Source organism: Aulonocara sp. 'chitande type north' Nkhata Bay, linkage group LG3 (genome assembly GCF_057382095.1).
Source record: "Aulonocara sp. 'chitande type north' Nkhata Bay isolate Kocher_YH1m ecotype deep benthic linkage group LG3, A_spYH_male_GT1.1, whole genome shotgun sequence".
Taxonomy (NCBI): domain Eukaryota; kingdom Metazoa; phylum Chordata; class Actinopteri; order Cichliformes; family Cichlidae; genus Aulonocara; species Aulonocara sp. 'chitande type north' Nkhata Bay.
Window position 1 is genome coordinate 2232965 of NC_141346.1, and position 27970 is coordinate 2260934.

Below are 27970 nucleotides of genomic sequence, written 5' to 3' on the forward strand. Positions count from 1 at the left end.
GTGCGCAATCGCGCGCTGCTGGCACGTCTCTGCGCACAAATATATATATATATAGAACCTGAATTGAAATTAAAATTAAAACTTCAACAATTCAGTTTTGCAGTGTTAGTCAGAGACTGGCTGCTCTCGTATGTGTTTAGAACGATGCCACCTCATCCCACAGTCCAGCCAATGATGCGATTCGTATATACGCAGCCAATCAACGTGGTTGATGACAGCGTCCTTATGTGGCGACTCCGGTGTTTTAGCAAAGCGGCTGATGTGGAGTGAAGCCCCTCTGTGGGTCTTCCTTGGTCTCTTGTGTTCTGGGGGCCTCTGGATGTCTGGAGTTTTGATCTCCTCCATACCTGCTTGATACCATAGAGGACAGGGCTGTGGCCCCCCCACACTCCCTAGCAGATCATTACATGGAGAAACCTTTGGAATGCAAGCATGCTGATCCACACAGGTATGCACACAGGTGTACACATGGGTATTCACAGACGCGGACTACAGCTTTCTTGGCTGCTGCCTCAAAGCACACTGTGCGCTGTCTATCTTGCGTGCTGCACAATATCGTTTATTATTTAGTATCTACTGTTATCTACTGCTAGCTAGTTTATTGTGATGGTGCCGTTTTTTTTATTATGTTGCTCTTTGTTGTTTGCTGTCTCCTCTGTTTTTTTTTTCTCCATACAGGTGACCCAGGAGTTTTTTTTTGTTGTTTGTTTGTTTTTTTTCTCTCTTCCCCCCCTTCTCACCGTCTCTTCTCCCCTTTGGTTTTCTTTCTCTCCCCCTCTTTCTTTCATTCTTTCCCCCTGTCCTATCCCACAGTCATGTCTGTCCCGTTTGCAACTGAAAATAAAATAAATTCATAATTATAACAAAGGTCAATCAAATGGACCAATATGGCAAGGCCATGATGATCCACTTGGTAAAATAAATCCGCTTGGCATCTTTCTTGGCCTCAAGACAACAATTCTGATGCTAAAGATCCAAACGGGACAAAAAGAAAAGAACGAAAACAGAAAATCTCCGTTTTCAAAAATACCCGTGTACGTGTGGACGTAGCCTTGATTTCTTACTCTCAGCTGACATGAAAGAAACACCAGACCCCCACCGTGCCTGGTCCGGCACGGTGGGGGTCTGGTGTTTCTTTCATGTAATCTGATGTTGTTCCAGCTGTGACGCTGAAAGCTGAGCTCCTGTCTCATTATGAGCGACAGCTTCATGTTTCATGGTTAAAGTAAAAGGATGAAGTCTGTCCCTGAGCCTGTGCGGACTGGATTTGTTCAATGTTAAAGTTCTGACGCTGGATTTCACGGTGACGTCACCAAACCGTACCGTGAGGTGAGGTAAATCTTTGTGTAGGTCAAATGATAAATTCATGTCCTGTTCCAAATACATTGAAAATTGTATAGGATGCACAGCAGCAGTGACGCATATAGCTCTGGGGACCATGTCTCGCAGAATGGGGACACTGTTAAATGTGCTCATCTTAGAAAAATTGAGTATCCCAAAGTCCCCCAGATCCAATAAGTAAAGTAAAGTAATTAAGAAAGCCATTGTCCAAAACACACAATGATTGTTGATGCTGAATTAAATAGGCTGCACAAACCTAGGATGGCATGTAAGGCTCCAGCCAGAAGCTCAGGTCCTGGTGGCTTGCTAGCAGAGGGCTTCTGCTAGCACAGTGGCCAATGAGGTGTAGAGGGCTTCAATCAACAGCACGGCGCCCGATGTAATGCACCTGAGCTTTTTCTAGCAGCACAGGCCTTGGTGTGGTGCTGATGTCTTCCACTAGCAACACAGATAAAGTTGGTTCAGCTGGCAGCAAAGGCCCCGGTGCAGTGAGATGGCTTCAGCAAACAGCACAGGCGCTGCTGAGGTTCAGTTGGTTTATGCTAGCAGCACAGGCCCTGGTGTGGTGCAGACAACTTCTGGTAGAAGCAGAGGTCCCAATAAATAGACCACTTTCCAAGAATTTAGAGAATGCTTTAAAATACTCTTAAAAAAGCTTCTTGGAAAAAACTGAAATCCATTTAAAATAGTAAAAAACAAAAAATACCCCAAAAATTCAAAGCAGAAATTCATCAAGGAGACATGCTGCTGCCATCTTGTCTACATCATTCTACAGGTTAAGGACATCAGAATGACATTCAGACCAGATAGGTGTGTCTGAATGGCTGCAAAGAGAGATTATTGCATCATTCAGACACATTTGGTTTTATTAAAAATGGCAAGTCCTTTTGAATACAGAAAGAACTAGTCAAAAGGTGCTGCCATGCAGCTACAGTGTGTATATATGGAGAAAACAGTGAAGATATGATTCACAGGACTCTGGAAGAACTTTAAGACTGGGAGGTTTTAAGGTTCTGAGTGTACAGATCAACAGATCCAGCTGCATGATGGGAAATGTTCTCTGCAGTACTGATGGACCTCTCCATGACCCCTGTGACCGTCCAGGCTTTTCTCCCTCTGTCTGTCAGTGTTTTTAAACCAGTTAACTGTGTGAGTTTCACACTGCAGGAAAACAGATCAAACCAGTTCGTTGAAAGAACTCAACATTCTGGTTTTAGAGGTGGAGCCTGCTGTGCTCGACAGGAAGTTCTGAGACTTATTGTGTCAGTGTTTGCAGGTGAGGTGATCCAGCTCAGGTGAAGTGAAGTCTTCAGCTCCACTCTGTGAACTCTTGGATCTGTGAGGAGAACCAGGACTCAGCGTCACTGCTGTAAGTCTCTGATCATTCAGCTTTCATTTGTCGTGGAAAGTGTTTCTGTTCAACAGGCAGCAAACATTTTCTCCTTGTTACTGCTCACTGACATCTCAGACTGCTCACGCTTTATCAGAACCACTGCAGCTGTCAGGCATCAAACGGGTTCTAACAGTTTTCATTTTTCCTTCACTTTGTGAGAGACAAGGAGAATATTAAACTTGTCTTTACTTATGCTCATCTAGCTGAGCTCCTCCCTCTGCTCACACTGACCTCTAGTGGTTATGTGAATATTAAAGAGTAGTGCTGGGACATGTAAAGTTGTAACAGGTGTGGATCTCTCTGCATAGGTTTGTAGCAGAGCTTCATAAGGTCAGCGTCAGTTACACAGAAACATGAATGTCTGATATTAAATGTCCTGTTATTGCTCTCACACAGTGACCTCTGGGCTTTGGCTGATGATGTCATGTGTATAAAACATATATGTTTACATGATGATCCAAATGTTTATGATGCAGTTAAAGCAGATCTTTTGTATTTTAACCCTACTTTCATTAATATTAATTTATTGTACCTATTGCTGCAGCTGTTAGTCAAAAACACTTTATAATACATGTTACTTTAATATAAGTAGTACACGGGGGGGCCATTTATATGGATACACCATAATAACATGGGAATGGTTGGTGATATTAAAGTCCTGTTTGTGGCACATTAGTATATGTGAGTAAAGTTACTTTGAAACCAAGCACACCATTGTTTTTCTTGTGACATTACCAATAAGTTTGATGTGTCACATGGCCCTCTCCCTAATGAGAAAACAAAACGTTTTATCCAAGATGGCCGACTTCTAAATGGCCACCATGGTCACCACCCATCTTGAGGAGTTTGTCCCCTCACATATACTAATGTGCCACAAACAGGACTTTAATATCACCAACCATTCCCATGTTATTACGCTGTATCCATAGAAATGGCCCACCCTGTAGTTGGCATTGGATTACAAGATACGATGGGATGTTTTAATTTGATCTGTGTCACTTTATCTTGATGGTAATGTTTTTAGTAATTTTTACCTGATAGTAAATGTAAATTACATTTGAATCAAGCTGCTATTATTATTATTATTATTGTTATTTGTGTGTAATTATTTATAGTTCTGATTTGAATTATATTAATGCATTTTTTTGTTTTTGATCTTCTTGTTTTCTGCCTTCCCCATTGTTTCACTTACTTTCAGTTGATGTTTGTATGAGTTACTTGCTGTTGCTTAGGTACTAACCTTTGTTAAACTGTTAGGCTTCTTCCTGTGAGTGTTTCTGCCTGCTGTCTGTTTGTTGTGCCTTTTTTTTATTGCCTTGTTTGGACATTCTGTTAATCGAGGTGTGTTTTTCTTTAAGATGTCTGCATTTGGGTTAAGATTTTCAGTTTTATTTACCAATCTTTGACTCTGTCCTCAGCACATACCGTTTACTCTGTATTATTTAGAGTATGACTTATGACATGTTTGAATGGCTTGAAGCTTTCGTTTTGATGAAGCATGTACAGTGGCTTGCAAAAGTTTTCGGCCCCTTTGAACTTTCCCACATTTTGTCACATTACAGCCACTAACCTAATTGAATTCTATTGGAATTCCAGGTGAAAGACCAACACAAAGTGGTGTACACGTGAGAAGTGGAACGGAAATCATGCATGATTCTCCAAAATTTGAATCTGTTAATCTGGACGTAGCGTTTTGTGGGAGAAACATTTCGTCACTCATCCAGGTGACTTCAGTCTCAGCTGACTGCAGGTTTCCCCAAATCTTATAAACAGTACATTTGCATAATGACTGAAACCAGCCCACTGAAGGAACAATGGGCTCGGATCAGACATGATTCCAAACATTTTTTTTTTTACAAATAAATAGCTGAAAAGTGGGGTATGCGTAATTATTCAGCCCCTTTGGTCTGAGTGCAGTCAGTTGCCCATAGACGTTGCCTGATGAGTGCTAATGACTAAATAGAGAGCACCTGTGTGTAATCTAATGTCAGTATAGTACAGGTCAGGGATAAAGTTATTGAGACATTTAAAGCAGGCTTAGGCTACAAAAACATTTCCCAAGCCTTGAACATCCCACGCAGCACTGTTCAAGCCATCATTCAGAAATGGAAGGAGTATGGCACAACTGTAAACCTACCAAGACAAGGCCGTCCTCCTAAACTCACAGACTGAACAAGGAGAGCGCTGATCAGAAATGCAGCCAAGAGGCCCATGGTGACTCTGGACGAGCTGCAGAGATCTACAGCTCAGGTGGGGGAATCTGTCCATAGGACAACTATTAGTCGTGCACTGCACAAAGTTGGCACTTGAAAGTCCAGTTGGAAGAGCGAGGTGAGTAGCTTGAATAAAGCGATATCAATTCATTAAATCCTGAATCGACTTTTAAATATAACTGTGTTTTGCCAGAAACGCCAGATTCTCAGATTAAAGCTCACAAAACCATTTCAACAACAACCAAACAGCAGATGAGAGCAGGCACACGGACTCCACACAAAGACGTAAACACAGACCCGACGCATCAGGATCAGCTTTGTCTTTCTCGGCTTTCTCACCCGACGGCCCGCAGACGGACACGCTGTCGGAGCTCAGCGATCCTGATGCGTCCGGTCCGCGCTGTGTTTACGTCTTTTTGCGCTGATTCTGAGCTGCAGGTTTTGTCTCTCCAACCAAAATTCACCGAGCCAACAGCAAAAGACGCAGCAAACTGCGCTTCACATTTGATCAATGTCGTCATGAATTCCCTCTGACTTTTGCTGTTTTGCTTCCACCACGATAAAAATCACACTTCATGCACAGCTCTCTGTGTGTACTTCAGGAACAGTTTCAAAACTCTGTTTTCTGCATCATTCATTGGCTTATTACCCACCAGTCTACCGTTGTTTACAGCGCTGTCTTTTTCTTTTTTCACTTAAATGACCTCGGACAAGAAAGCCTAATCTCTGCTGTTCAATACTGAAGAAATTTAAACTTCTTAAAATTATGCAAAATTACAGATTATTGCAGAATATTTTAAGGTTATCTGCTATAAAAAGCCAGACCAGGAAAATCTCCTTCATGTTTTTCTGTTTTATTCTCAGTTACTTTCACACAAAGGCATCTGCTGTGATGTTCACAATTCTGATGAAGTCAGTACTGATAAATGATCAGAATTATAATATTTCTGACTGTCTGAGGCTAAGTTGAATCGAATCAGGACTTTGAAAACCGGAATCGAATGGATGATAGAAATCAGTGATGATACCCAGCCCTAGTGAGCAGCCTAGGCACGACAGAAGTGGATGTAGCTGTAATAGGAAAAGAACTATTGCTAACTTTTCTGTTAAGTTAAGGCCTGATCCTTCTGAAATTCATAGCCAGCTCTGACACAGTGCCATCAATCTTTGAATGCTGCAGTAAATGCACTGCCCAAGTGTCCCCTCTCCCCACTGCCTTTCAGCAGCAGGCAGCAGCAAACAGGTCGTCAGAGGAGCCAAGATGATGATTAAGTTGAACATTTTCTACAATATTGACAAAGCACTTTAAGCACAAGTTTGTTAGTTAATCATTTAGAAATGAATATTGTCTGTATGGACTGCAACTCCCCCCCCAAAAAGTGCACATGTAAAACTGTGGTGTTAAGTAATGCGGTTGAAAAATTTGAGTGCTTTTTAACTTTTTAAAGTTAGGCGTACCAGTGCGCCCATGGCAAAAAGTTAGTCTAGAGCCCTGCCTTTATGGAAGAGTGGCAAGAAGAAAGCCATTGTTAACAGAAAACCATAAGAAGTCCCGTTTGCAGTTTGCCACAAGCCATGTGGGGGACACAGCAAACATGTGGAAGAAGCTGCTCTGCTCAGATGAGACCAACATGGAACCTTTTGGCCAAAATGCAAAACGCTTTGTGTGGCAGAAAACACTGCACATCACTCTGAACACACCATCCCCACTGTCAGATATGGTGGTGGCAGCATCATGCTCTGGGGGGGCTTCTCTTCAGCAGGGACAGGGAAGCTGGTCAGAGTTGAGACTTGAGACTGGGGCGGAGGTTCAGCTTCCAGCAGGACAACGACCCTGAACATAAAGCCAGGGCAACGATGGGATGGTTTAAAACCAAACATATCCATGTGTTAGAACGGCCCAGATCTAAATCCAATCCAGAATCTGTGGCAAGATCTGAAAACTGCTGTTCACAAACACTGCCCATCTAATCTGACTGAGCTGGAGCTGTTTCAAAGAAGAATGGGCAAAGATTTCAGTCTGTAGATGTGCAAAGCTGGTAGAGACAGACCCTCAAAGACTGGCAGCTGGAGCTGCAGCAAAAGCTGGTTCTACAAAGTATTGACTCAGGGGGCTGAATAATTACACACACCCCACTTTGCAGTTATTTATTTGTAAAAAATGTTTGGAATCATGTCTGATTTTCATTCCACTTCTTACGTGTGCACCACTTTGTGTTGGTCTTTCACCTGGAATTCCACTAAAACTGATTCATGTTTGTGTAATGTGACAAAATGTGGGAAAGTTCAAGGGGCCCAATACTTTTGCATCCACTGTAGTTAGGGCTGGAATATATTTCATGTGATATGAAATGAATTGCTATCTGTTTGTTAAGAATCTGCTTGTTTTTTGTTGTGGTGTTGGATTGAGTGAAACACAGGATTAATAAAGCTAAGGCTTATGCTAATGGGGATTCTGATTAAACAAACACACTGGCTTCTTAAACTTTAAAACTCTCTGACTCTGATCTTTCCAGTTTCTTCAGATTTGTACTCTTGTGTTGTTACAGAGCAAAGATGAAGGAAGGTCTGCAGACCGAGCTTCTAGAAACACTTGGGAATTTGAGCGATAAGGAACTGAAGCTCTTTAAGTGGTATCTACAGAAATCTGAGGCACTGGATGGTTTACCAGCCATCCCAAAGAGTGATCTTCAGACAGCTGATAAACTGGAAATAGTGAATTTGATGATCAATAAATACAAACCTGAAAATGCTTTGGGAGTCGCACAAAAGATTTTGGACAAAGTCAAGACTCGTACAAGTCAGTCAAAGAAATAACATGAAACACTTGGTGTGGTGTACAGATAACATGAGAAATGATTTTCATGAAGTATATTTATAAACTGAATCTCTATTCTATTCTTTTTACACCTTGCTGTTGTGTCTCTATAAAATTTAGCATATCTTGTATCACACACACACACAGATAAATAAAAATCATGCATGAATCATGAAAAATGAAAACACTTACAAAGACCTGTTCATGATTTCTAATTTCCTCCAACAGATAAACCTTCACACGCTGTGGAGAAACAAGAAAAACCAGTCCATACAGTTTCATCAGAAGGTAAGAGTTTAACAGTCTGAAGTAATGTCACTAAAAGCATTTGATTAATTTCTTCTTATGCTGTTTTTATAGTTTTATTGTTTTACATTGTTTTATTTACTGTTATATTGTTTTTATATTCCCATTTTCTGTGTTGTAAAGCACTTTGTGATTTTTATCTGTGAAAAGCGCTATATAAATAAATTTTACTTATTTACTTACTTACTAAGGTCTCAACACATGAAAGTGACCAATCAGAGCTCTTGTTTCAATCTGGTATTTCTCTGGCTGCTGTAGTATTAGGCTACGTTCACACTGCATGTGAAAGCGCATCAAATCCGATTTTTTTTTTTACCCTATGCGACCCATATCCGATCATGGTGTGACAGTGTGAACGGCACAAATCCAATATCAAATCCAATCTGGGTCACTTTTGTATGTGGTACTGAATCGGATATGTACACAATGTTTTAGAAAGCGACTGCTGTTTGAACTGTCATGTCACATTAAATGTGTCTTTTACGTCACTGACACAAGACAGACGCTAATTATCAGTGCCCGAGAAGCGCCCGAGAAGACATCGTGAACGCTTCCTGGCCCTCCAGTGTAGATGTTAGTGAAACTGTTGGGAAGACAACGTTGGAGAAACGTGAACATTTTCTTTGTACTGCATAATCTGCAGATTCTGACAGAAATCTGCAGCTATCCTTTGAAGCACCTCTCCTCTAAAACAGCAATAAGGATCATTATTAGGTTATTTACATTATTATGTAAATAACAAAATAACTTAAAGCAAAAACTGGGAAACGTAAAGTCCGAAGTCTTTATATTAAGGGCCATCAGTCAAACAATACTGTTGCTCTGGGTCTAAACAGAGCGTGTTGTGTGTGATGTCTTCTTTTGCGCATGCGGCCGCTTTGAGCGTTCACACTAGAGCGCGTTTGCTATCGCATTTTATTTGTAGTGTGAACAAGCAGACAAAAAAATCGGATTTGATCAAAAAATCCAAATTGAGCACTAAGACCTGCAGAGTGAACGTAGCCTTAGTGTAGGCAGTTACACAGTCGATTTAAATGTGAAGCAAACCCCTAAAATTTAACATAGGCAGTTTACAGAAAATCTGCTTAAGATTTAAACACGAAAACACATCAAAATCAACCTTTCTGCTTCAGTAATGAATTGTGCAAAATAATATTTATTAATAAATTAATTTACTAATGATTTTTTTTATTATTTTATTCATTCAGACAGTAGTAGAGTAATTCATTATATGATCATTCAATGTAAAATTAAAAAAGAATAATTATAAAGCAACTATTTATCCATCCATATTATCAATTATTTATCCATCAATGACTACTTCAAATCAAAAATTGATTTTAAAAGAAATATCATTTCGAAAGTCACTTTTAAAATCCACAATAAATTCTCTGCTCCCCCTTCCGGGCAGTCTATCCTTCAAGCTCGGGTCCTCTACCAGAGTCCTGGGAGCTTGAGGGTCCTGCACAGCATCTTAGCTGTTCCTTGGACTGTGCTCTTCTGGACAGATTTTTTCAAATTAATTCAATTTTATTTATATAGCACCAAATGTATTATAGATACTGTTACGACCCGTCTAGGGCCAGGCCATAACATGAGCGAGGCACTCGCTTCCCCCCCAAGACCCAAGCAGCCACGAGAAACAAATCCGTTAGATATGAGGTGATTTATTTACAATGTGAATAAAGAGAACCAAAACGGGAGTGTCAACACTTCAGGGTGAGCCAAGGCCAAAACAATAAACAAAACAAACCTACACAGATCCCGCACCCCTGACCTTACCAAAACAAAGTCAAAAATAAAGACAGAGTCTGACCTCCTTAACTAACTCAAAACAGGAGAAAACGGGTGATCAAAAGAAACGGCAGCTCACCCCTACCCACTCCACTTCCACAACTTTCAAACGTACTGCAGCCAGCGGCTACCACAGGACTACTGCTGGGTCATGAGGAGAAACGCGAGGACCTCCCTCGCTGTAGCACTCAAGCCTCCTTTTAATGGGCGGGTCCTCCAGCTGGATCCAATCACGCCGGGGCAGTATATCCTGGCACAGCTAAATTAACATAGAAAAAACACAACACCTGCACAAACAAACACATGGACATACAAGTTCGTAACAACACAGAGAAAAACCCAACAATCAACGATCTCCAAGTTGTTCCTGGGATCTGCTGGAGCCACTCACCTAGCTCGGGAGTCACTGCACCTAGTGCTCCGATTACCACGGGGACCACCGTTACCTTCACCCTCCACATCCTCTCGAGCTCTTCTCTGAGCCCTTGGTATTTCTCCAGCTTCTCGTGTTCCTTCTTCCTGATATTGCTGTCATTCGGAACCGCTACATCGATCACTACGCCCGTCTTCTTCTGTTTGTCTACCACCACTATGTCCGGTTGGTTAGCCACCACCATTTTGTCCGTCTGTATCTGGAAGTCCCACAGGATCATAGCTCGGTCATTCTCCACCACCCTTGGGGGCATCTCCCATTTTGACCTCGGGACTTCCAGGCCATTTAAGCACAGATGTTCCTGTACACTATGCCGGCCACTTGGTTATGGCGTTCCATGTATGCCTTGCCTGCTAGCATCTTGCACCCTGCTGTTATGTGCTGGATTGTCTCAGGGGCATCTTTACACAGCCTGCACCTGGGGTCTTGCCTGGCAACCTTCCGATTATAAGGCGAACGGCCAACTCTTGAGCCACGATCGCCCCAAAAGAATATCATCTGCATTCAATGCTATTTTATGGATTGTTCCACCCATTGTTATATCATGCACATCTTGATCCTGCTGAATGGCAGTTCAAGTGCTAGTGCAAAAAAGGAGGAGGGGCAGAGGAAAGTCTTGCCTCGTACCTCTTTGCAGTGGGAAGGCTGGTGATTGTACAACATGTGTAATAAGACAAGCTTCTGGGAGATCATAAATAGTTTTTATCCATCCAATAAAGTCCTAAGCCAAATCTTACTAATATGTAAAATAAGTATGTCCACTCGATTCTGTCACATGCCTTTTTGACATCTAAAGATTTGACATAGGCTTTATAATTTGTCTGATTTGAATGTTGTGTAACATTTAACAATCGCCTGATATTTGTAGATGAAAATTGGTTTTAAATGAAACCTGTTTGATCAGGGTTTATAGGGTAAGGGCAGAATGCCCTCCAGTCTCGTCACTAATAGCTTAGAGCAGTGGTTTTCAAACTTTTTATGCTAGGCCCCTTTGTTTTACACCAAAATAAACCACCACCTACCCCCTCCCCGCGCCTTCAGGCACAAACACATCCTCCAGCCACTCACATCCATATTTTGTTTTTAAACGCAACTCCATTGCAGTTTATTTCACACCTCAAACATTTAGTAGACAGACAAACAAACAAATAAAAGTAAACTGCAATAAATTACAGATAGCAAAAAAATAAACTACAAACTCTTTTACGCTACGTCCACACTTACACGGGTATTTTTGAAAATTGAGCTTTTTCTATGTGTTTGGACCTTTCGTCCACATGTAAATGGGGTTTCGAATAACCAAAAAAAGAGATTTTTGAAAACTCCTGTCAGGTTGGAGATTTTTGAAAATTCAGTTTTTGCGTTTAAGTGTGGATGAGGAATACAGAGTTCGTCACCCAACATTAAAAGTATGTGCCTTTTTTCACGTCACGTTATTGTTTACATGAGATGAATTTCTACAATGGCGGATAGAGACAAAATACTGTTAATCTGATTATCTTCAGGTTTTACATGCTTACACGCATAAACACACGCAGTTACTGTCACTCCATTTAGAAAGGTAGCGGTGTCATGGTGCAATTATTTTACATGTAGTTGTTTTTTTTCCTGTGTAATAATATTCAGCACTGCTGTGGTGGACCACTAGAGGGCTCCACTCACACCCAGTGTATAGGAAGTGTGTTCCTGTGTTTTGTGGCGCGATATGCCCAGTTGATTTTGGAGACTAATAAAGAAGAAGTGAGAACTGAGAGCTCTGTGTCGTTGATGCTTACCTCCATATTGGTGACCCCTGACTCGAGCATGCAACGGGCCGCAGATAACGCAGACTCCACTATGGACCGGACCTGACCACCGGACCTCCGCCTCCTGTTGCAGCTACGTTCGCTGTGGCGCTGAAACTGCTGGACTTTTGGCTCCATGACCCCCCGTCATGGTTTGTACACGTGGAGGCTCAGTTTGCCCTTCGCGGCATCTCGGCTGACGACACGAAGTATCACCATGTGGTGGCCTCGCTCGACCCACTGGCCACCCGTCGCGCGATGACACTCCTCCGGGACCCACCCGCCCAAGGGAAATACGCCGCCCTCAAGGAGCTGCTTCTTCGGCGCTATGCCCTCTCCGACGCTGAACGAGCCGAAAAGCTCCTCAACCAGTCAGGCTTGGGTGGCGGTACTGCGCTCGAGCTCATGGAGAACATGCTATCGTTGCTCGGGCCGGATGACGGTGGTTTCCTCGTCACCCACCTCTTCCTCCGCCAACTACCGGCCGCCGTGAGAGCTGTCCTCGCAAACTCCCCGCTTCTGCCAGCGAAGGATTATCGCTCCCTGGCTGAAGAAGCAGATCGCATTCTCCTGGCTAGCCACACTTTCAACGTTCACGCCCTGACTACGGACCCGCCGGCGGCACCTTCCACGCCTCCACCTGCCTCCCCCGGAGCATCCGCCCCCTTGCTGACGACAGGGATTGCTACACGCCGGCACCGCGGAAAGAGCATCTGTTTCTACCATCAGCGTTTTGGCGACAGAGTGCGTCGCTGCCTGCCGCCTTGCGCTTTCACGGCCCAGGGAAACGGACCCGCCAGCGCGCCGTAGCAGCCGCGACCGCTGGCAATACAGAAAGCCTGCTCTTCATAGAGGACTCGCGCTCCGGGAGACGTTTTCTCGTGGACTCCTTCCCCCTACCGCTGCCGACGGGCTAGCAGCGAACTGTGGGCCGCAGCTCATTGCAGCTAATGGCTCTCCCATCAAAATGTTTGGGGAAAGGTTGGTGACTGTTTGTTTTCATGGCCGGGATTTCCAGTGGAACTTTGTTGTTGCCGCTAGCTCTGTACCTATTTTAGATGCTGATTTCCTGTGTGCTCATGGACTGCTTGTCGATGTTGCTAACAGACGTTTAATCGATGCTCTCTCGTTTTCTTCGTTACCCTGTTTTACTTGGGCCGCCGAGCCCCTGATTCGGGCTAATGTAGTGACCTCCGGGGATGCTTTTCAGTGTTTGCTTTTAGAGTTTCCATCGCTGTCTGTCCCTAATTTCTCTAGCACGGTAACGAAGCATGGGGTAGAGCATTATATTCGCGCGCGCGCCGCGTCGACCCCACGTCGACCCCGCGTCGACCCCGCGAGACTGTCCGTCGCTCGGGAAAAGTTTGCAGCCATGGAGCGCCTTGGCATTGTACAGCGTTCGAACAGTGCATGGGCCTCTCCGCTTCACATGGTGCCCAAATCGGATGGTCGGTGGCGGCCATGCGGAGATTTCCGCCGTTTAAATAATGCCACGGAGAATGACCGTTACCCCATCCCCCACATTCAGGATTTTTCTGCCAATCTCGCCGGAACGTCGATTTTTTCTAAAATTGACTTGGTGCAGGGGTATCACCAAGTTCCCGTGCGCGCCGAAGACGTTCCTAAAACCGCTGTCATTACCCCCTTCGGCTTGTTCGAGTTTTTGCGCATGCCGTTTGGCCTGAAAGGTGCCGCCCAGACCTTTCAGCGGCTGATGGACTCCGTTTTGCGTGGGCTGCCGTTCATTTTTGTTTATCAGGACGATATATTGGTGGCCAGCTGCTCAGTGAGCCAGCACGAGTCCCATCTGCACCAGGTTTTCCAGCGTTTGGCAGCGCACGGCCTGATCATCAACCCTTCCAAGTGCCAGTTTGGGTTGCCTGTTCTGGATTTCCTCGGGCACCGCATTTCCGCTGAAGGTGTGGTTCCGTTGCCCGACAGAGTCCAGGCTTTTTCGGCTTTTCTGCGTCCCACATCGGTTAAAGCGTTGCAAGAGTTCTTGGGGATGATAAACCTTTACAACCGCTTTCTCCCCAGAGCTGCTCACCTGCTACAGCCACTCTATGCTGCCTTAAAGGGTAAAACGGCCAAAGATCCAGTTGACTGGCTGCCGGAACGCGTCCATGCGTTTTCCGCAGCCAAGTCTGCGCTGGCTGACGCCGCCCTGCTGGCCCACCCACTTCCGTCGGCAGAGATCGCGTTGACCACCAACGCGTCCGACGTGGCAGTGGGTGGGGTGTTGGAACAGCGGGTTTCGGGTCTCTGGCAACCGCTCGCCTTTTTCAGTCGTACGCTCCAGTGTTTTTGACAGGGAGTTGCTGGCCCTGCACCTCGCCACACGACATTTTTGTTTTTTCCTCGAGTGTCGCAACTTTACTGCGTACGTTGACCACAAACCTTTGACGTTTACGATGTCCAAGGTCTCTGACCCATGGAGCGCACGCCAGCAGCGCCAGTTGGCGGCCGTTTCAGAGTTTACCACAGACATTCAGCATGTGGCTGGTAAGTCCAATCACGTCGCTGACTGTCTCTCACGTGTGTTGGTTTCTCCGGTGTATGTCGGCGTCGACTACGCTGCCATGGCCGCCGAGCAACGTGCTGACCCGGACGTCCTTGCCCTTCAGTCAACAAAAACGGGTCTCGTCCTGGAGGACACCCCGGTGTGGGATGGCGGTCCGCATCATCTTTGCGACGTTTCCACTGTTCGCCCCCGCCCGGTGGTTCCCCTTTCGTCGCGTCATCGTGTTTTTGACTCGGTGCATGCCCTCTCTCATCCCGGCGTCCGGGCCTCGGTCAAGCTGGTCAGCGCCAGGTTTGTTTGGCCGGGCATTCGCAAGGCGGTGAAAGAATGGGCGGCGGTTTGTATCCCATGTCAACGCTCGAAAATCCACCGGCACACACAGGCACCCCTCGAACCTTTCCGTGTCCCGGGTAGGCGTTTTGATCACGTTCATGTGGACCTGGTTGGTCCCTTGCCGCAGTCACAGGGTTTCACGCACCTTTTGACTGTGGTGGACCGCACGACCAGGTGGCCGGAGGTGGTACCCCTGGTGTCCACGACGGCGGTGACGGTGGCTAGGGCATTTTTGTCAACGTGGGTTTCACGTTTCGGTCCCCCTGCTGACATTACCTCGGACAGGGGCCCCCAGTTTGTTTCTGAGCTTTGGTCTGCTATGGCTGACGGCCTGGGGGTCAAGGTCCACCGCACCACAGCATACCACCCGCAAGCTAATGGGATGTGCGAACGGTTTCACCGGTCACTTAAGGCCGCGCTCCGGGCTTCCTTAACAAGTGGCGACTGGGTCGACCGTCTTCCGTGGGTTTTGCTGGGATTGTGTAGCGCGGTTAAAGAAGACCTCGGGGTTTCCCCGGCTGAACTGGTCCTCGGCCAGCCTCTCCGGGTCCCCGGGGAATTCTTACCTGAGAGCCCTCCCCCATGTTTCGATACCTCTTTGTTGCCTTTTCGCCCCCCAAGAGACTCATTTCCTGTTCCTGGTCCTGTGCACCACTGCCTGCCTGAAACTTTTGTTCCGAGTTCGTTGGACTCTGCTCGTTTCGTTTTCGTCAGGCACGATGCCCATAGGACTCCGCTGAGTCCACCATATGACGGGCCATACAGGGTTCTTAAACCAGGCAACAAACATTTCATTTTGGACTTTGGCGGTCGGCAGGAGGTTGTCTCTGTTGACAGACTTAAGCCTTCACATGTTATGCAGGAGGATCAGGTGGTCCCGGCCCAGGCCCCTCGCTGCGGCCGCCCACCTGCCACTGGGCTGATGGATTCTGTTTTTTCCCCCAGGAGCGACCCAAAATCAACGGAGTCCGAGTCGTCTGCAGCTTTTTCTGACCGCCAGTGCCAGCCTCGCTACCGGGCTGGGTTGCCCTCTGTCAGTTCCCCACCCCCCCGGTTCAGCCGTTCTGGCCGTTTGCTTAAGCCCCGGGTCCTGGACTAGTTCTGCTGTGTGTTCGGGGGGGGGGGGGGGGGGCATGTGTGGTGGACCAGTAGAGGGCTCCACTCACACCCAGTGTATAGGAAGTGTGTTCCTGTGTTTTGTGGCGCGATATGCCCAGTTGATGTTGGAGACTAATAAAGGAGGAGTGAGAACTGAGAGCTACCTCTGCCTCTCTGTGCAAAATGGGTTCAAAAACAAACAACTGTGGGATGTTGTTTGTCCGTGATTTGGACAGGTGGAACAAATTACAGCAGGATCAGCCTGATATTATTTGTATCCCACTGTAACTTTACTGTATAACATCTCCAAAATGCCAGGAGTAGTAAATAGTCATTACAAGAAGTGTTTGTGAACTAAACATCAAGAATGTGGGATACTGTTTGTCCATGATTTGTACAGCACACAGCAAATTGTGATGAATAAGGATAGCCACTCCTCTAGTTTTTCTTTTGCAAGATGAGTAGAGAACTTGACCAACCCAACTTCTCTTTAGTTGTGTGTGTTACAAATATAAATGTTACAAATCATTTAGAGGGGTTTCTGACAATAAAGCAATTTGGGGTTTTTCTTTTTTCAATAGTGAAAGAGTTTTTTGTCTTTTTACTGTCACGGCTCATGTGACAAGTGGAATTTTAATAAAAGACCCAAGATGCGGGCAGCTTCCGAAGTGAGTGAACCTTCATTTTGACAGTGACAATACAAATAGCAGGGGAGAAGTCATGTCCAGAACGCAAGAAGAACTAAACTGGGAAAACTAACAGAAACAGACCTGAAAGAGAGTTGCAGGGAGACTTAGGGAAATGATGCAGGGAACCAATGCACACAGGTTGACGGAGGGCAATAACGCAGGCGAACCAGCAACAGGCAGGAGACACACAGGGCTTAAATACTCACAGGGGTAATCATGGGAGGGGAGACAGGAGGAGAACACACCTGGGAGAAATCAGAGCTGACGAGATACAGATGTAAAGCTGAGAACACTCACATGAGACAGACCTTCAGACTAAAACAGGAAACTCACAACAGACACACAGAGAGATACAAAGGGTAGAGACACTGGAGGGAATCCAATAAACTAAACTAAACAACCTAGGAACTGTGGAATAAATCATGAACTAAGAAAATACATAAACAAGAAAACTAAGAACGCTGGGTTGTTTTGACCCAGGGCCACGACATTTACAGCATTATGCAGCCCTTTAACATTTAAGGAAATTATTTTAAGGTCCGTTATATCAACATAAAACATTTTTTATAACATGCTGTGTAAAACATCATTTCTGGGGTTCACAACTACACAAGGGCATATATATATATTTCCATAAGAGAGAATGTAGGTGAGTTTATCTATGAAGCTTCTTGAGGCGACTTTTGTTGTGATTTGGCGCTATATAAATAAAATTGATTTGAATTGAAGTTTAGTTAAATTATGAAAACAAAAAACAAAGAGAAAGAAGAGAAAAAAAATAGGCAACAAAAACCTTACATAACAAGAAAAAAAGAAGAAAACAAAAGCAACTCCTAATAACCCCTTACCCATATGGAAAATAAATAGAAAAACCTTATAAAATACTTGCATAAGATTTGGCTTACCTCATATAGTAAATCATATAAGGCTTATATGATTTACTCATGAAAGTGGCCACTTTCTCATTACTTTCATATATTGTGTCATGGCTCGCTGTGTGGCAGGCAGGATGAGGACCCAAAATGCAAACTCACGGACTCAGGGGATAAAGTCAAAATCACAGCTTTAATGCTGGAAGGCAGATCACAGGAAATACAAAACTTAAACTGGGAACAATAAACTAACACTCGCAGAGAGACACAGGGAAATCCACGCAGCATGAGGGAGAACGCGACACAGAACTGAGGGAGACGCAGACATAAATACACCGAGGGTTAACGAGGGAAGTGGGAGCACATGGGGAACACAGGTGACACTGATAATCATAACGAGACAGGGCGGGGTGAACATAACATGACGTATACAGGTGCGGGAGTCCCAAAGTAAAACAGGAAGTACACGGGGGTTCAGACAGGAGGGGAGAGAGAGCACAGGAAGAACATAGCCATAACGGGCAGGGGAAACATGGAATAAACACAAAGAGAGACGAGGGCTCATAAATACACAGAGGGGCACACAGGGGGTAAGCGTCACGAAGGGAAAACACTTAGGGAACACCACAACAGGACACCTCAGAAAACATGGCCTAAATAAGGAACGAAATACAAAAGATACAAGAAACTAAGAATACTGGGCCAACATGGCCCAGGACCATGACATATTGTTTTAGTAAGTATCCAAAACATACAAGTTTCATTTATATAATTTTTCAAGGGATCTTATATCTGTTTTCACTCTTGTATGCTTTTCATACAAGTTTCACACAAGACAGATACAAACTTTATAAGATTTATATATATCTTTTCCATATTGGTACCCTCCCCAAATAGGCCGATGCTACAATCAATAGGAAAGGGAAAAAAACTGGGTCTTGTGAAACCGAGCTAGAGTCACTGACAGGTAAAAAGAGAAGAAAAAGAAACCCTAAAGAACAAAAATTTCCCTCCATACTCCCTGCTGCCAGAGGAAAAAAAGCCAACCTCAATATTGAAATATATATCTAACTTTAACTCATTTTATGTGCGATCGTGGCTCAAGTGTTGGGAGTTCGCCTTGTAATCGGAAGGTTGCCGGTTCGAGTCCTGGACAGTCTCGGAAGTTGTGTGTCTTGAGCAAGACACTTCACCCGTTGACTACTGGTGGTGATCAGAGGGCCCGGTGGCGCCAGTGTCCTCGCCTCTTTCAGTGCGCCCCACTGACTGTGGCTACAACGTAGCTTGCCATCACCAGTGTGTGGATAACTGGATGTGTAAAGTGCTTTGGGATCCTTAGGACTAGGAGAGCGCTATACAAATACAAGCCATTTACCATTTAAGTGCATAGTAATTGCAAAAAAGCAATTACCTTTAAAAAAAATTGAAAATTGTTTTTATTTTTTTAACATATATTTGTAGTTAGAGAAATTTAAGAGGTTTATTCCTCAAAACTGTAAGTACAAAAAAGTTGCACAAATTGTTTTCCCATCACAGGCAATTTATTTTGAGTGTCTTTATAGTTTTATTTTTGAAATACACCAATTTTTATGCACTGCAGGAAAAACGAAAATAAATATTACAATGCAAATTTGCAAAAAAAGCAGCATATGCATCAAAATAAACTATTTCCAGCAGTGCAATATGAGTCCTAAGCATCCCAGAAACGATACAGAAAGTCATAAAGTCAAAGATAACTTTTAAAAACACCAGTATAGGCTCATGAGGTCCTGATGGTAAAAAACTACATTTCCGCAAAATGATGTCACTTCCTGTTTCGGGCAGGTCATGGCGGACATGCGATAGTTCACGATGATGGACATAGGAAGTGTTACAAACAGCTGATCGGATCGGCAAAGCGTGTTTCTGGAATATTATGTTTTTGTTTTTGCAAAGTGGTTTTTATGCAATTTTTTCAAAGCTATATATGGGAGGTAATCGTGACCTAGGAGTCGCTGATGGCATAAGATGGAAGTACAACTCCTCCGGTTTCATATGCAAAACAAATTATTGCGAGTTAGTGAGGCGAGTTACTGAAGTAACATTGTCATACTCACTAGGTTTGCTTTTGCCCCCCCCCCCCCCCACCCCCCGCCAAGACTGTCTTTTACAGTGTCATCGGTGTCTAAAGCGTAAGCTCAGAGAGGAGTTCCAAATTGTCTTGGAGGGAAGTGTCAGAGCTGAAAATCCAACCCAAGTCCCACTGAATCAGATCTACACAGAGCTCTACATCACAGAGGGAGGGACTGCAGAGGTCAATCATGAACATGAGGTCAGACAGATTGAAACAGCATCAAGGAAACCAAACAGACCAGAAACAACAATCAGACAAGAAGACATATTTAAAGGCACACCACAAAGAATTAAACAAATCAGAACAGTGCTGACAATGGGAGTGGCTGGCATTGGGAAAACAGTCTTAACACAGAAATACAGCCTGGACTGGGCTGAAGACAAAGCCAACCAGGACATCAAGTTTTTATTTCCATTCACTTTCAGAGAGCTGAATGTGCTGAAAGAGGAAAAGTTCAGCTTGGTGGAACTTGTTCATCACTTCTTTACTGAAACCAAAGAAGCAGGAATCTGCAGCTTTGAAGACTTCCAGGTTGTGTTCATCTTTGATGGTCTGGATGAGTGTCGACCTCCTCTGGACTTCCACAAAACTACAATCCTAACTGACCCTAGAAAGTCCACCTCATTGGATGCGCTGCTGATAAACCTCATCAGGGGGAACCTGCTTCCCTCTGCTCGCCTCTGGATAACCACACGACCTGCAGCAGCCAATCAGATCCCTTCTGACTGTGTTGGCATGGTGACAGAGGTCAGAGGGTTCACTGACCCACAGAAGGAGGAGTACTTCAGGAAGAGATTCAGAGATGAGGAGCAGGCCAGCAGGATCATCTCCCACATCAAGACATCACGAAGCCTCCACATCATGTGCCACATCCCAGTCTTCTGCTGGATCACTGCTACAGTTCTGGAGGATGTGCTGGAAACCAGAGAGGGAGGACAGCTGCCCAAGACCCTGACTGAGATGTTCATCCACTTCCTGGTGGTTCAGGCCAAAGTGAAGAAGGTCAAGTATGATGGAGGAGCTGAGACAGATCCACACTGGAGTCCAGAGAGCAGGAAGATGATTGAGTCTCTGGGAAAACTGGCTTTTGATCAGCTGCAGAAAGGAAACCTGATCTTCTATGAATCAGACCTGACAGAGTGTGGCATCGATATCAGAGCAGCCTCAGTGTACTCAGGAGTGTTCACACAGATCTTTAAAGGGGAGAGAGGACTGTACCAGAACAAGGTGTTCTGCTTTGTCCATCTGAGTGTTCAGGAGTTTCTGGCTGCTCTTCATGTCCATCTGACCTTCATCAACTCTGGACTCAATCTGATGCAAGAACAACAAACAACACCCATTAAGTGTGATAGCAGAGAAGAACTAGAAGAGACACATGTCACCCAGAGTGCTGTGAACAAGGCCTTACAGAGTCCAAATGGACACCTGGACTTGTTCCTCCGCTTCCTCCTGGGTCTTTCACTGCAGAGTAATCAGACTCTCCTACGAGGTCTGCTGACACAGACAGGAAGTAGCTCACAGACCAATCAGGAAACAGCCCAGTACATCAAGGAGAAGCTCAATGAGAATCTGTCTGCAGAGAAGAGCATCAATCTGATCCACTGTCTGAATGAACTGAATGATCGTTCTCTAGTGGAGGAGATCCAACAGTCCCTGAGATCAGGAAGCCTCTCCACAGATAAACTGTCTCCTGCTCAGTGGTCAGCTCTGACCTTCATGTTACTGTCATCAGAAGAAGATCTGGATGAGTTTGACCTGAAGAAATACTCTGCTTCAGAGGAGGCTCTTCTGAGGCTGCTGCCAGTGGTCAAAGCCTCCAACAAAGCTCTGTAAGTACACTGATAGCTGGGCTTATACATTATTCAAATTATTTCTAGATTTATAAATGTATTATTGTCTCTTCAGACTGAGTGACTGTAACCTCACAGAGAGAAGCTGTGAAGCTCTTTCCTCAGTTCTCAGCTGCCACACCTGTAGTTTGCAAAAATTGGACCTGAGCAACAATGATCTGCAAGATTCAGGAATTACTTTTCTGTCTGTTGGACTGGAGAGTCCACATTGCAAACTGGAAACTCTCAGGTATGGTATATATATATATATATATATATATATATATATACATGTGTGTGTGTGTGTGTGTGTGTGCATGTGTGTGTATATATACTGTATGTGTGTGTGTATATGTATATATGTATATAGATAGATAGATAGATGGTTTTTGTTTCATTTTTTACATTGGAGCTGACGAATATTTTTGACTAAGGAAGAAAATATGAAACACGGTTTGGTCCTTTATTGCATCTTTAGTGTGTTAACATATTATGTTTAGTGAAATGTGAAGCCATTTAAACTAATCTGCCACAGTTGTACTATATAGGTTATATTTTGGTAACTGTTTATATTTCATCAGATTTAAAATGCAGGTCTATGTCCATTTATTAAAATCTATGTTACTTGTGTGCAGCTTCATTGTGGATGTTTAACTATTACATTTCTTTCTCTTATTCAATAACTTTTCTAAGGCTGAGTGGCTGTAACCTCTCGGAGAGAAGCTGTGGAGCTCTGATCAGAGTTATTCAATCAACTAATCTCAGGGAGATGGATCTGGGTAACAATAACCTGCAGGATTCAGGAGAAATTCTACTGTCAGCTGCATTGAAGAGTCCACGCTGTAAACTGGAGTCTCTTAGGTTAAGATCAATCAGACTATATCAAATTAGCATATTTTAAACAGGGAGAAAGATCAAATCTGTATCTGTCTTTATACTTTGGCCAAAAATTTGTTGGACAGACATCAAACCTCAAACATGCTTGAAATGTCAAGGGTCAAGACTTTAACAAAATTATAGCATTAACATTTGAGAATGAGAATTTTTGAAAAGCAGGAGAATATTAAAAAAAATACAGGAAAGTAGCTGATACCTCAGCTACACATAGAAATCCAGTCTGACTGAGTTTAAATAAAGACATTTACAATAGATGTGTTATCATTTTAAAGTCCTCAGATAATGGCTCACTTTACAATCATAAATGATCTCTTCAGTCAAGTTTGAGAGTGGAAACCCCCACTGAGCACTGAAAACCAATGCTAATAACAAGCATCCATGGATGAAAAAGCTGACGAAAAGCTTATTAGTAAAATGTTTTAGATTTAGTAACTCAACCCTCTGTCTTTCAATTCATTTTGTGCTTACATCCTTCCCCTCAATTCATTTTAGATTTGGTCCTGGTGGAGTCCGATGGCTGAGGAAAGGTCTGATAAAGTGTAAGTATATTTAAATAAACAGTTTCTAAAACTCCCAAAAGGTTGATTCTATTCATCTGGACGTGGCATTTTCCGTGGGAGAAACGTCTTGTCACTCATCCAGGTGACTTCTTCAGTCTCAGCTGACTGCAGGTTTCAATCGTATAAACAGGACATTTGCATAATGACTGAAACCAGCACCACTGAAGGAAAAAGGGCGACCATGGCTCAAGGGGTTGGGAATCTCATCTGTAACCGAAAGGTTGCCGGTTCGATCCCACTGCTCCCTCTGTCCCGGCCGTTGTGTTCTTGGGCAAGACACTTTACCCTGCCGCCTACTGGTGTTGGCCAGAGGGGCCGATGGCGTGAAATGGCAGCCTCGCTTCTGCCAGTCTGCCCCAGGGCAGCTGTGGCTACAACTGTGGTTTGCCTGCACCAGTGTGTGAATGTGAGAGTAAAGAACTTTGGGTGCCTAGAAATGCAATCCATTATTATTATAACAATGGGCTGGGATCTCAGTGCTTGATCATTAATATGCAACTTATCATGACCATTGATCTGAAGATATTAAACCTCTTCTCAACTTCTTGATTGGTAGATATACCTGTGCTTAACATCATGTTCTATGTTATGGACAGATTCTATGGATAAGCTATACACCTAGAGGTGCTTCTTTGAGCGTTTGTGAACAATATGTATGTAAAATGTAAAAAAATTTTAACTTTACTGCAAACTTCTGTGGCCTTTATGTTAGGGAATCTAGCCTTTTGGAAAGGCTCCAAAAGTTGAATCTGTTCATCTGGACGTAGCGTTTTGTGGGAGAAACGTTTCGTCATCATCAGGTGACTTCTTCAGTCTCAGCTGACTGCAGGTTTCAATCTTATAAACAGGAGATTTGCATAATGACTGAAACCAGCCCACTGAAGGAACAATGGGCTGGGAGGTCAGTGCCTTAATTATAATTATGCAAATTCTCATGACCATTGATCAACAATCACCGACCAAAACCCACTGATCAAAGACCACTGATCAATGGCCATGAGTACTGTTAGGGTTCAGATATTAAGGAGGGCTATAGGAGGAATACAAACAACAACAAGTCAAACGATGATTTTTAATGAAACACACGTGTGGGAGATGAACACTGTACGCAGACAGCATCAATCTCTAGCTGGTGGAGGGTTACTCAAGCTCTTATAGCCTTTAGTGGCCCCCACCTAGTCGTAAAAACCTAAACATTCACATTCTTTCTAACTCCTAGCGAGCCTGACTTATGGCCTTGGCTGCTCCCTATTTTGTCTGCCTTCATCAACGGTGGGAGAGAAGCTCCTGTGGAATGTGCTCTCTGTGTCCTCTACTATCAGAACAGCAAGGCCCTGACTCTCTGAAAACAGTATTTCCTATAACTCAGCAGTATAATGCATCATAAAACAATATCATTCATTCACACTAAATCAGCAGTCTAATGTAATACAAATCAGTTTAATACCTTTAATAGTTATCACCTTCTTCTAATTCAGGAGAATAATGCAAACTAAAACTACATAATACTTTCACAATCATTAATCAGGGGTATAACATGGCATAAGATAATATTATAATCCCACAGCCATTCCCCAACAGAGAGTTGGGGAATGGCTGCAATCACAGTATTGTAAGCTAGCGAAACATGTACCCTTAGGCCCCCTCCTCGATTCAGAGATGGTCTTTCCCCTTTCATGTAAATGGCCTCTTTGACTTCGCGCTCAAACCAGCGTTCCTCCCTGTCCAAGATGTTACATCCTCATCATTGAAAGAGTGTCCACTGGCCTGTTGGTGTGAATAGACTGCAGAGTCCTGGCCTGACGAGGTAGCTCTTCTGTGTTGTGCCATCCGCTTTGCTAGAGGTTGTTTGGTTTCCCCGATGTATAAATCCTAGCAATTCTCCTGCACTTAACCGCGTACACTATGTTACTCTGTTTGTTTCAGTGGGCTGGTTTCAGTCATTATGCAAATCTACTGTTTATAAGATTGGGGAAACCTGCAGTCAGCTGAGACTGAAGAAGTCACTTGTATGAGTGACGAAACGTTTCTCCCACAAAACGCTACGTCCAGATGAACAGAATCAACTTTTGTAGATTTACTTTTCCTGGATGATTGAGCGTGCATCTAGCCTTTTGGATTTAATCATTTTTGATACACCCTGTATTTGGACTGTGTATTTTCTACTATAACTTTGTTTCATTGTTATTTCATGAATGATTGTTTGTTAATATAAATGAACATTTTTATGCTTTCATTTTGTTTGTTCTCTCTATCAGATTCCTGTCCACTCACTATTGATTCAGACACAGTACACAGTAGGATCAAGCTGTCTGACAACAACAATGAGGCTATGTATGTTATGGAGGATCAGTCATATCCTGATCATCCAGACAGATTTGACCGATATCCTCAGCTGCTGTGTAGAAATGGTCTGACTGGTCGCTGTTACTGGGAGGTCGAGTGGAAAGGAAGGGTTCATATATCATTGAGTTACAGAAGCATCGGAAGGAAAGGAGGCAGTGACGACTGTGTATTTGGAGAAAATCAACAGTCCTGGAGTCTTTTCTACTATGATGGTGGTTACTCAGTCTGTCACAGAAAAGAAGAAACATCCATCACCACCACCATCCTCTCCTCCTCCACTGCCTCTAACAGAGTAGCAGTGTATGTGGACTGTCCTGCTGGCACTCTGTCCTTCAACAGAGTCTCCTCTGACACTCTGATCCACCTCCACACCTTCAACACCACATTCACTGAAACTCTTTATCCTGGTTTTGGACTCTGGTCTCCTGGTTCCTCAGTGTCTCTATGTTCTCTATAGGCGTAAGAAGGTCTCCTTGGTCAGAGAAATCATCATTTTTATTCGTTCTGCCTTCAAAATATGTTGGGAACATATACTGTGTTTTCACAGTGGTTAGAGTGTACAGGGTAGCTATTCAGAGAAGACAGAACATGGAGGCTGTGGAGATTAGGAAATTATTTTACTGTTACTATTCATAACCATTATCATTACTATTGCATTACTTATCATTTATCATTATCATTTCATCGAAGCATTTATTGAAGCTGTTGATGTTACATTAAAGTCTGTATTTCAGCTGTTAGCTTAATTAGATAACAATCTTTCATTGCAGGTGCAACTGTAATCACGTTATACACATTGCATTTTTGTGCTAATTAAAGAGTTGAAGCTCGGTCAGTTAATTGATGATGGTCTGAAGCTTCGGGCAGCGCGACGTCTGGCCGATCTATTGAGTAATTTAAGGTGACCCAACCTATGAGAGGATTGCATACATGCTTACAAAGTGCAGAATTAACTAATGTCAACCCTACTGTTACTCATTTTATATTAAGATTTAAAACACCCTCTAGCAGATTATTACATGAAGGAACCTTTTAAAAAAACAAAAAACAAGCGCGTCCATGCTCACAGGTGTACACACGGGTGATCACACCCACAAACTACACCCTTTTTGGCTCCTACCTCAAAGCACACTGTGTTCTGTTGATCTTATGTGCTGCACAATAATGTTTAACATTTAGTATTTACTGTCATATTCCCATATATCATTGTGATGTTGTTTATTCTATTACTCTTGTTCTCTTCTGCTTGCTTTCTTTTTTCTTTCTCAGCAGGTGATCCAGGTGATTGATATATGCATTTTTTTTCTCTGCCCGTTCTGTTGGTTTTTGTCTTTTGCCCTTCTCCTCCGTCCCTCTTCTCAGCTGTTTCTCTTTCCCTCTTTCTTTCTCCCCTTCTTTCCCCCAGTCAAGTCTGTCCCGTATTCAGTAAGTGAAAATAAAATAAACAATAAAAGGTGAATCAAATGGACCATTACGGCAAGGCTGGGATGGTCAGTTTGGTAAAGTAAATCCGTTGGGCATCTTTCTTTGCCTTTAGACAACAATTCTGATGGCAAAAGAGCCAAACGGGACAGGCCAAAAAAAAAAAAAAAAAAAAAAAAAAAAAAGATTTAAAAATCTAGTTGGTATTGGTATGGCGAGTAACCTTCAGTAATAATAATAAATCACACAGCAAAGTTGTAAAAAGAATGACAATATATTAAGTATTTCAACGTATTGAAAATATGCTACTCTCATTGAGTAACGTAACAGAATATGTTAAAAACCACATTTTGGGGCATGTATTGTGTAATCTGTAGTGGAATTCATTTAAAAAATAACTTTCCCAACACTACATAAGAGGCAGCATTTCTTTTAAGCAAAAAAAAAAATGTGTTCATGTTCAAACACATTCTGGTATCTGAATCTACACACCAGGGGCCCGTTCTTTGTACGTCGCTCAATACATCCAAGATCAAATGACACATCCAAGACCAAATCATCGCGCTAATCGTGAGCTCGCTAATCCCGTTCCCCGAACACACCTGCTGTTGACGATTAGTACAGCTGGACGCAGTAATGTGACATCACTGGGTGTCGTAAAAGGGGCTACGCATCGATAGTAGAAACATTGATCGGCAACCCGCTGATTGGTCGGCGAAAATGTCGAAGGAGCGCGCTCGGTATTTTTCGGCAGCAGAGCAAGAACTCATGAGTGAGGGATTTCAGGAGTTTCAGAGTTTAATCAGAACGCAAGGGAACACTGCAAAGGCTGCAAAAGCAAGGAGAGAGGGCTGGCAGGAAGTTGCTGACAAATCAAACTCGTAGGTAATTTAATAATAATAATAATAATGGAGTGGGTTTATATAGCGCTTTGTAACAGTAAACAATGAAAGGTGGTGGATTGGTCAGATGCTGGGCTATTTGTAAAAATAACTCAGTTGTTCGGTGATGGCTATGGCGGAGCTTCCACAGAGGCCAGCAGGTTCAAGGTTCAAGGTTCAAGGTTCTTTATTTGTCACATGAATAGTTATACAAGTATAACACACAGTGAAATGTAGCCTGACACGCTCCGCGACATGTGCAAAAATTTTGGGGGGGGGGGGTGTAGAGGAAGAACACATATATATATATATATATATATATATATA

At 43.6% G+C, this 27970-nt stretch overlaps 1 protein-coding gene across 2 annotated transcripts; it reads left to right on the top strand.

The window, feature by feature from the left end:
• The first annotated feature begins 1153 nt into the window (after positions 1 to 1153).
• On the top strand, positions 1154 to 27799 carry LOC147333467 (NLR family CARD domain-containing protein 3-like). 2 transcript variants are annotated; one of them, XM_086267070.1, is made up of 9 exons: positions 1154 to 1329; positions 2618 to 2710; positions 7497 to 7747; positions 7994 to 8053; positions 19734 to 21537; positions 21614 to 21787; positions 22231 to 22398; positions 22927 to 22973; positions 25253 to 27799. In XM_086267070.1, the coding sequence occupies exons 3-9, from the start codon at positions 7504 to 7506 to the stop codon at positions 25795 to 25797; spliced, it is 3042 nt and encodes a 1013-aa protein (XP_086123196.1). In that variant the 5' UTR covers positions 1154 to 1329; positions 2618 to 2710; positions 7497 to 7503; the 3' UTR covers positions 25798 to 27799. The 2 variants fall into 2 exon arrangements, with proteins under 2 accessions (XP_086123196.1, XP_086123203.1); XM_086267077.1 differs by lacking the exons at positions 1154 to 1329; positions 2618 to 2710 and having other exon boundaries at positions 7166 to 7747.
• Positions 27800 to 27970: the final 171 nt, after the last annotated feature.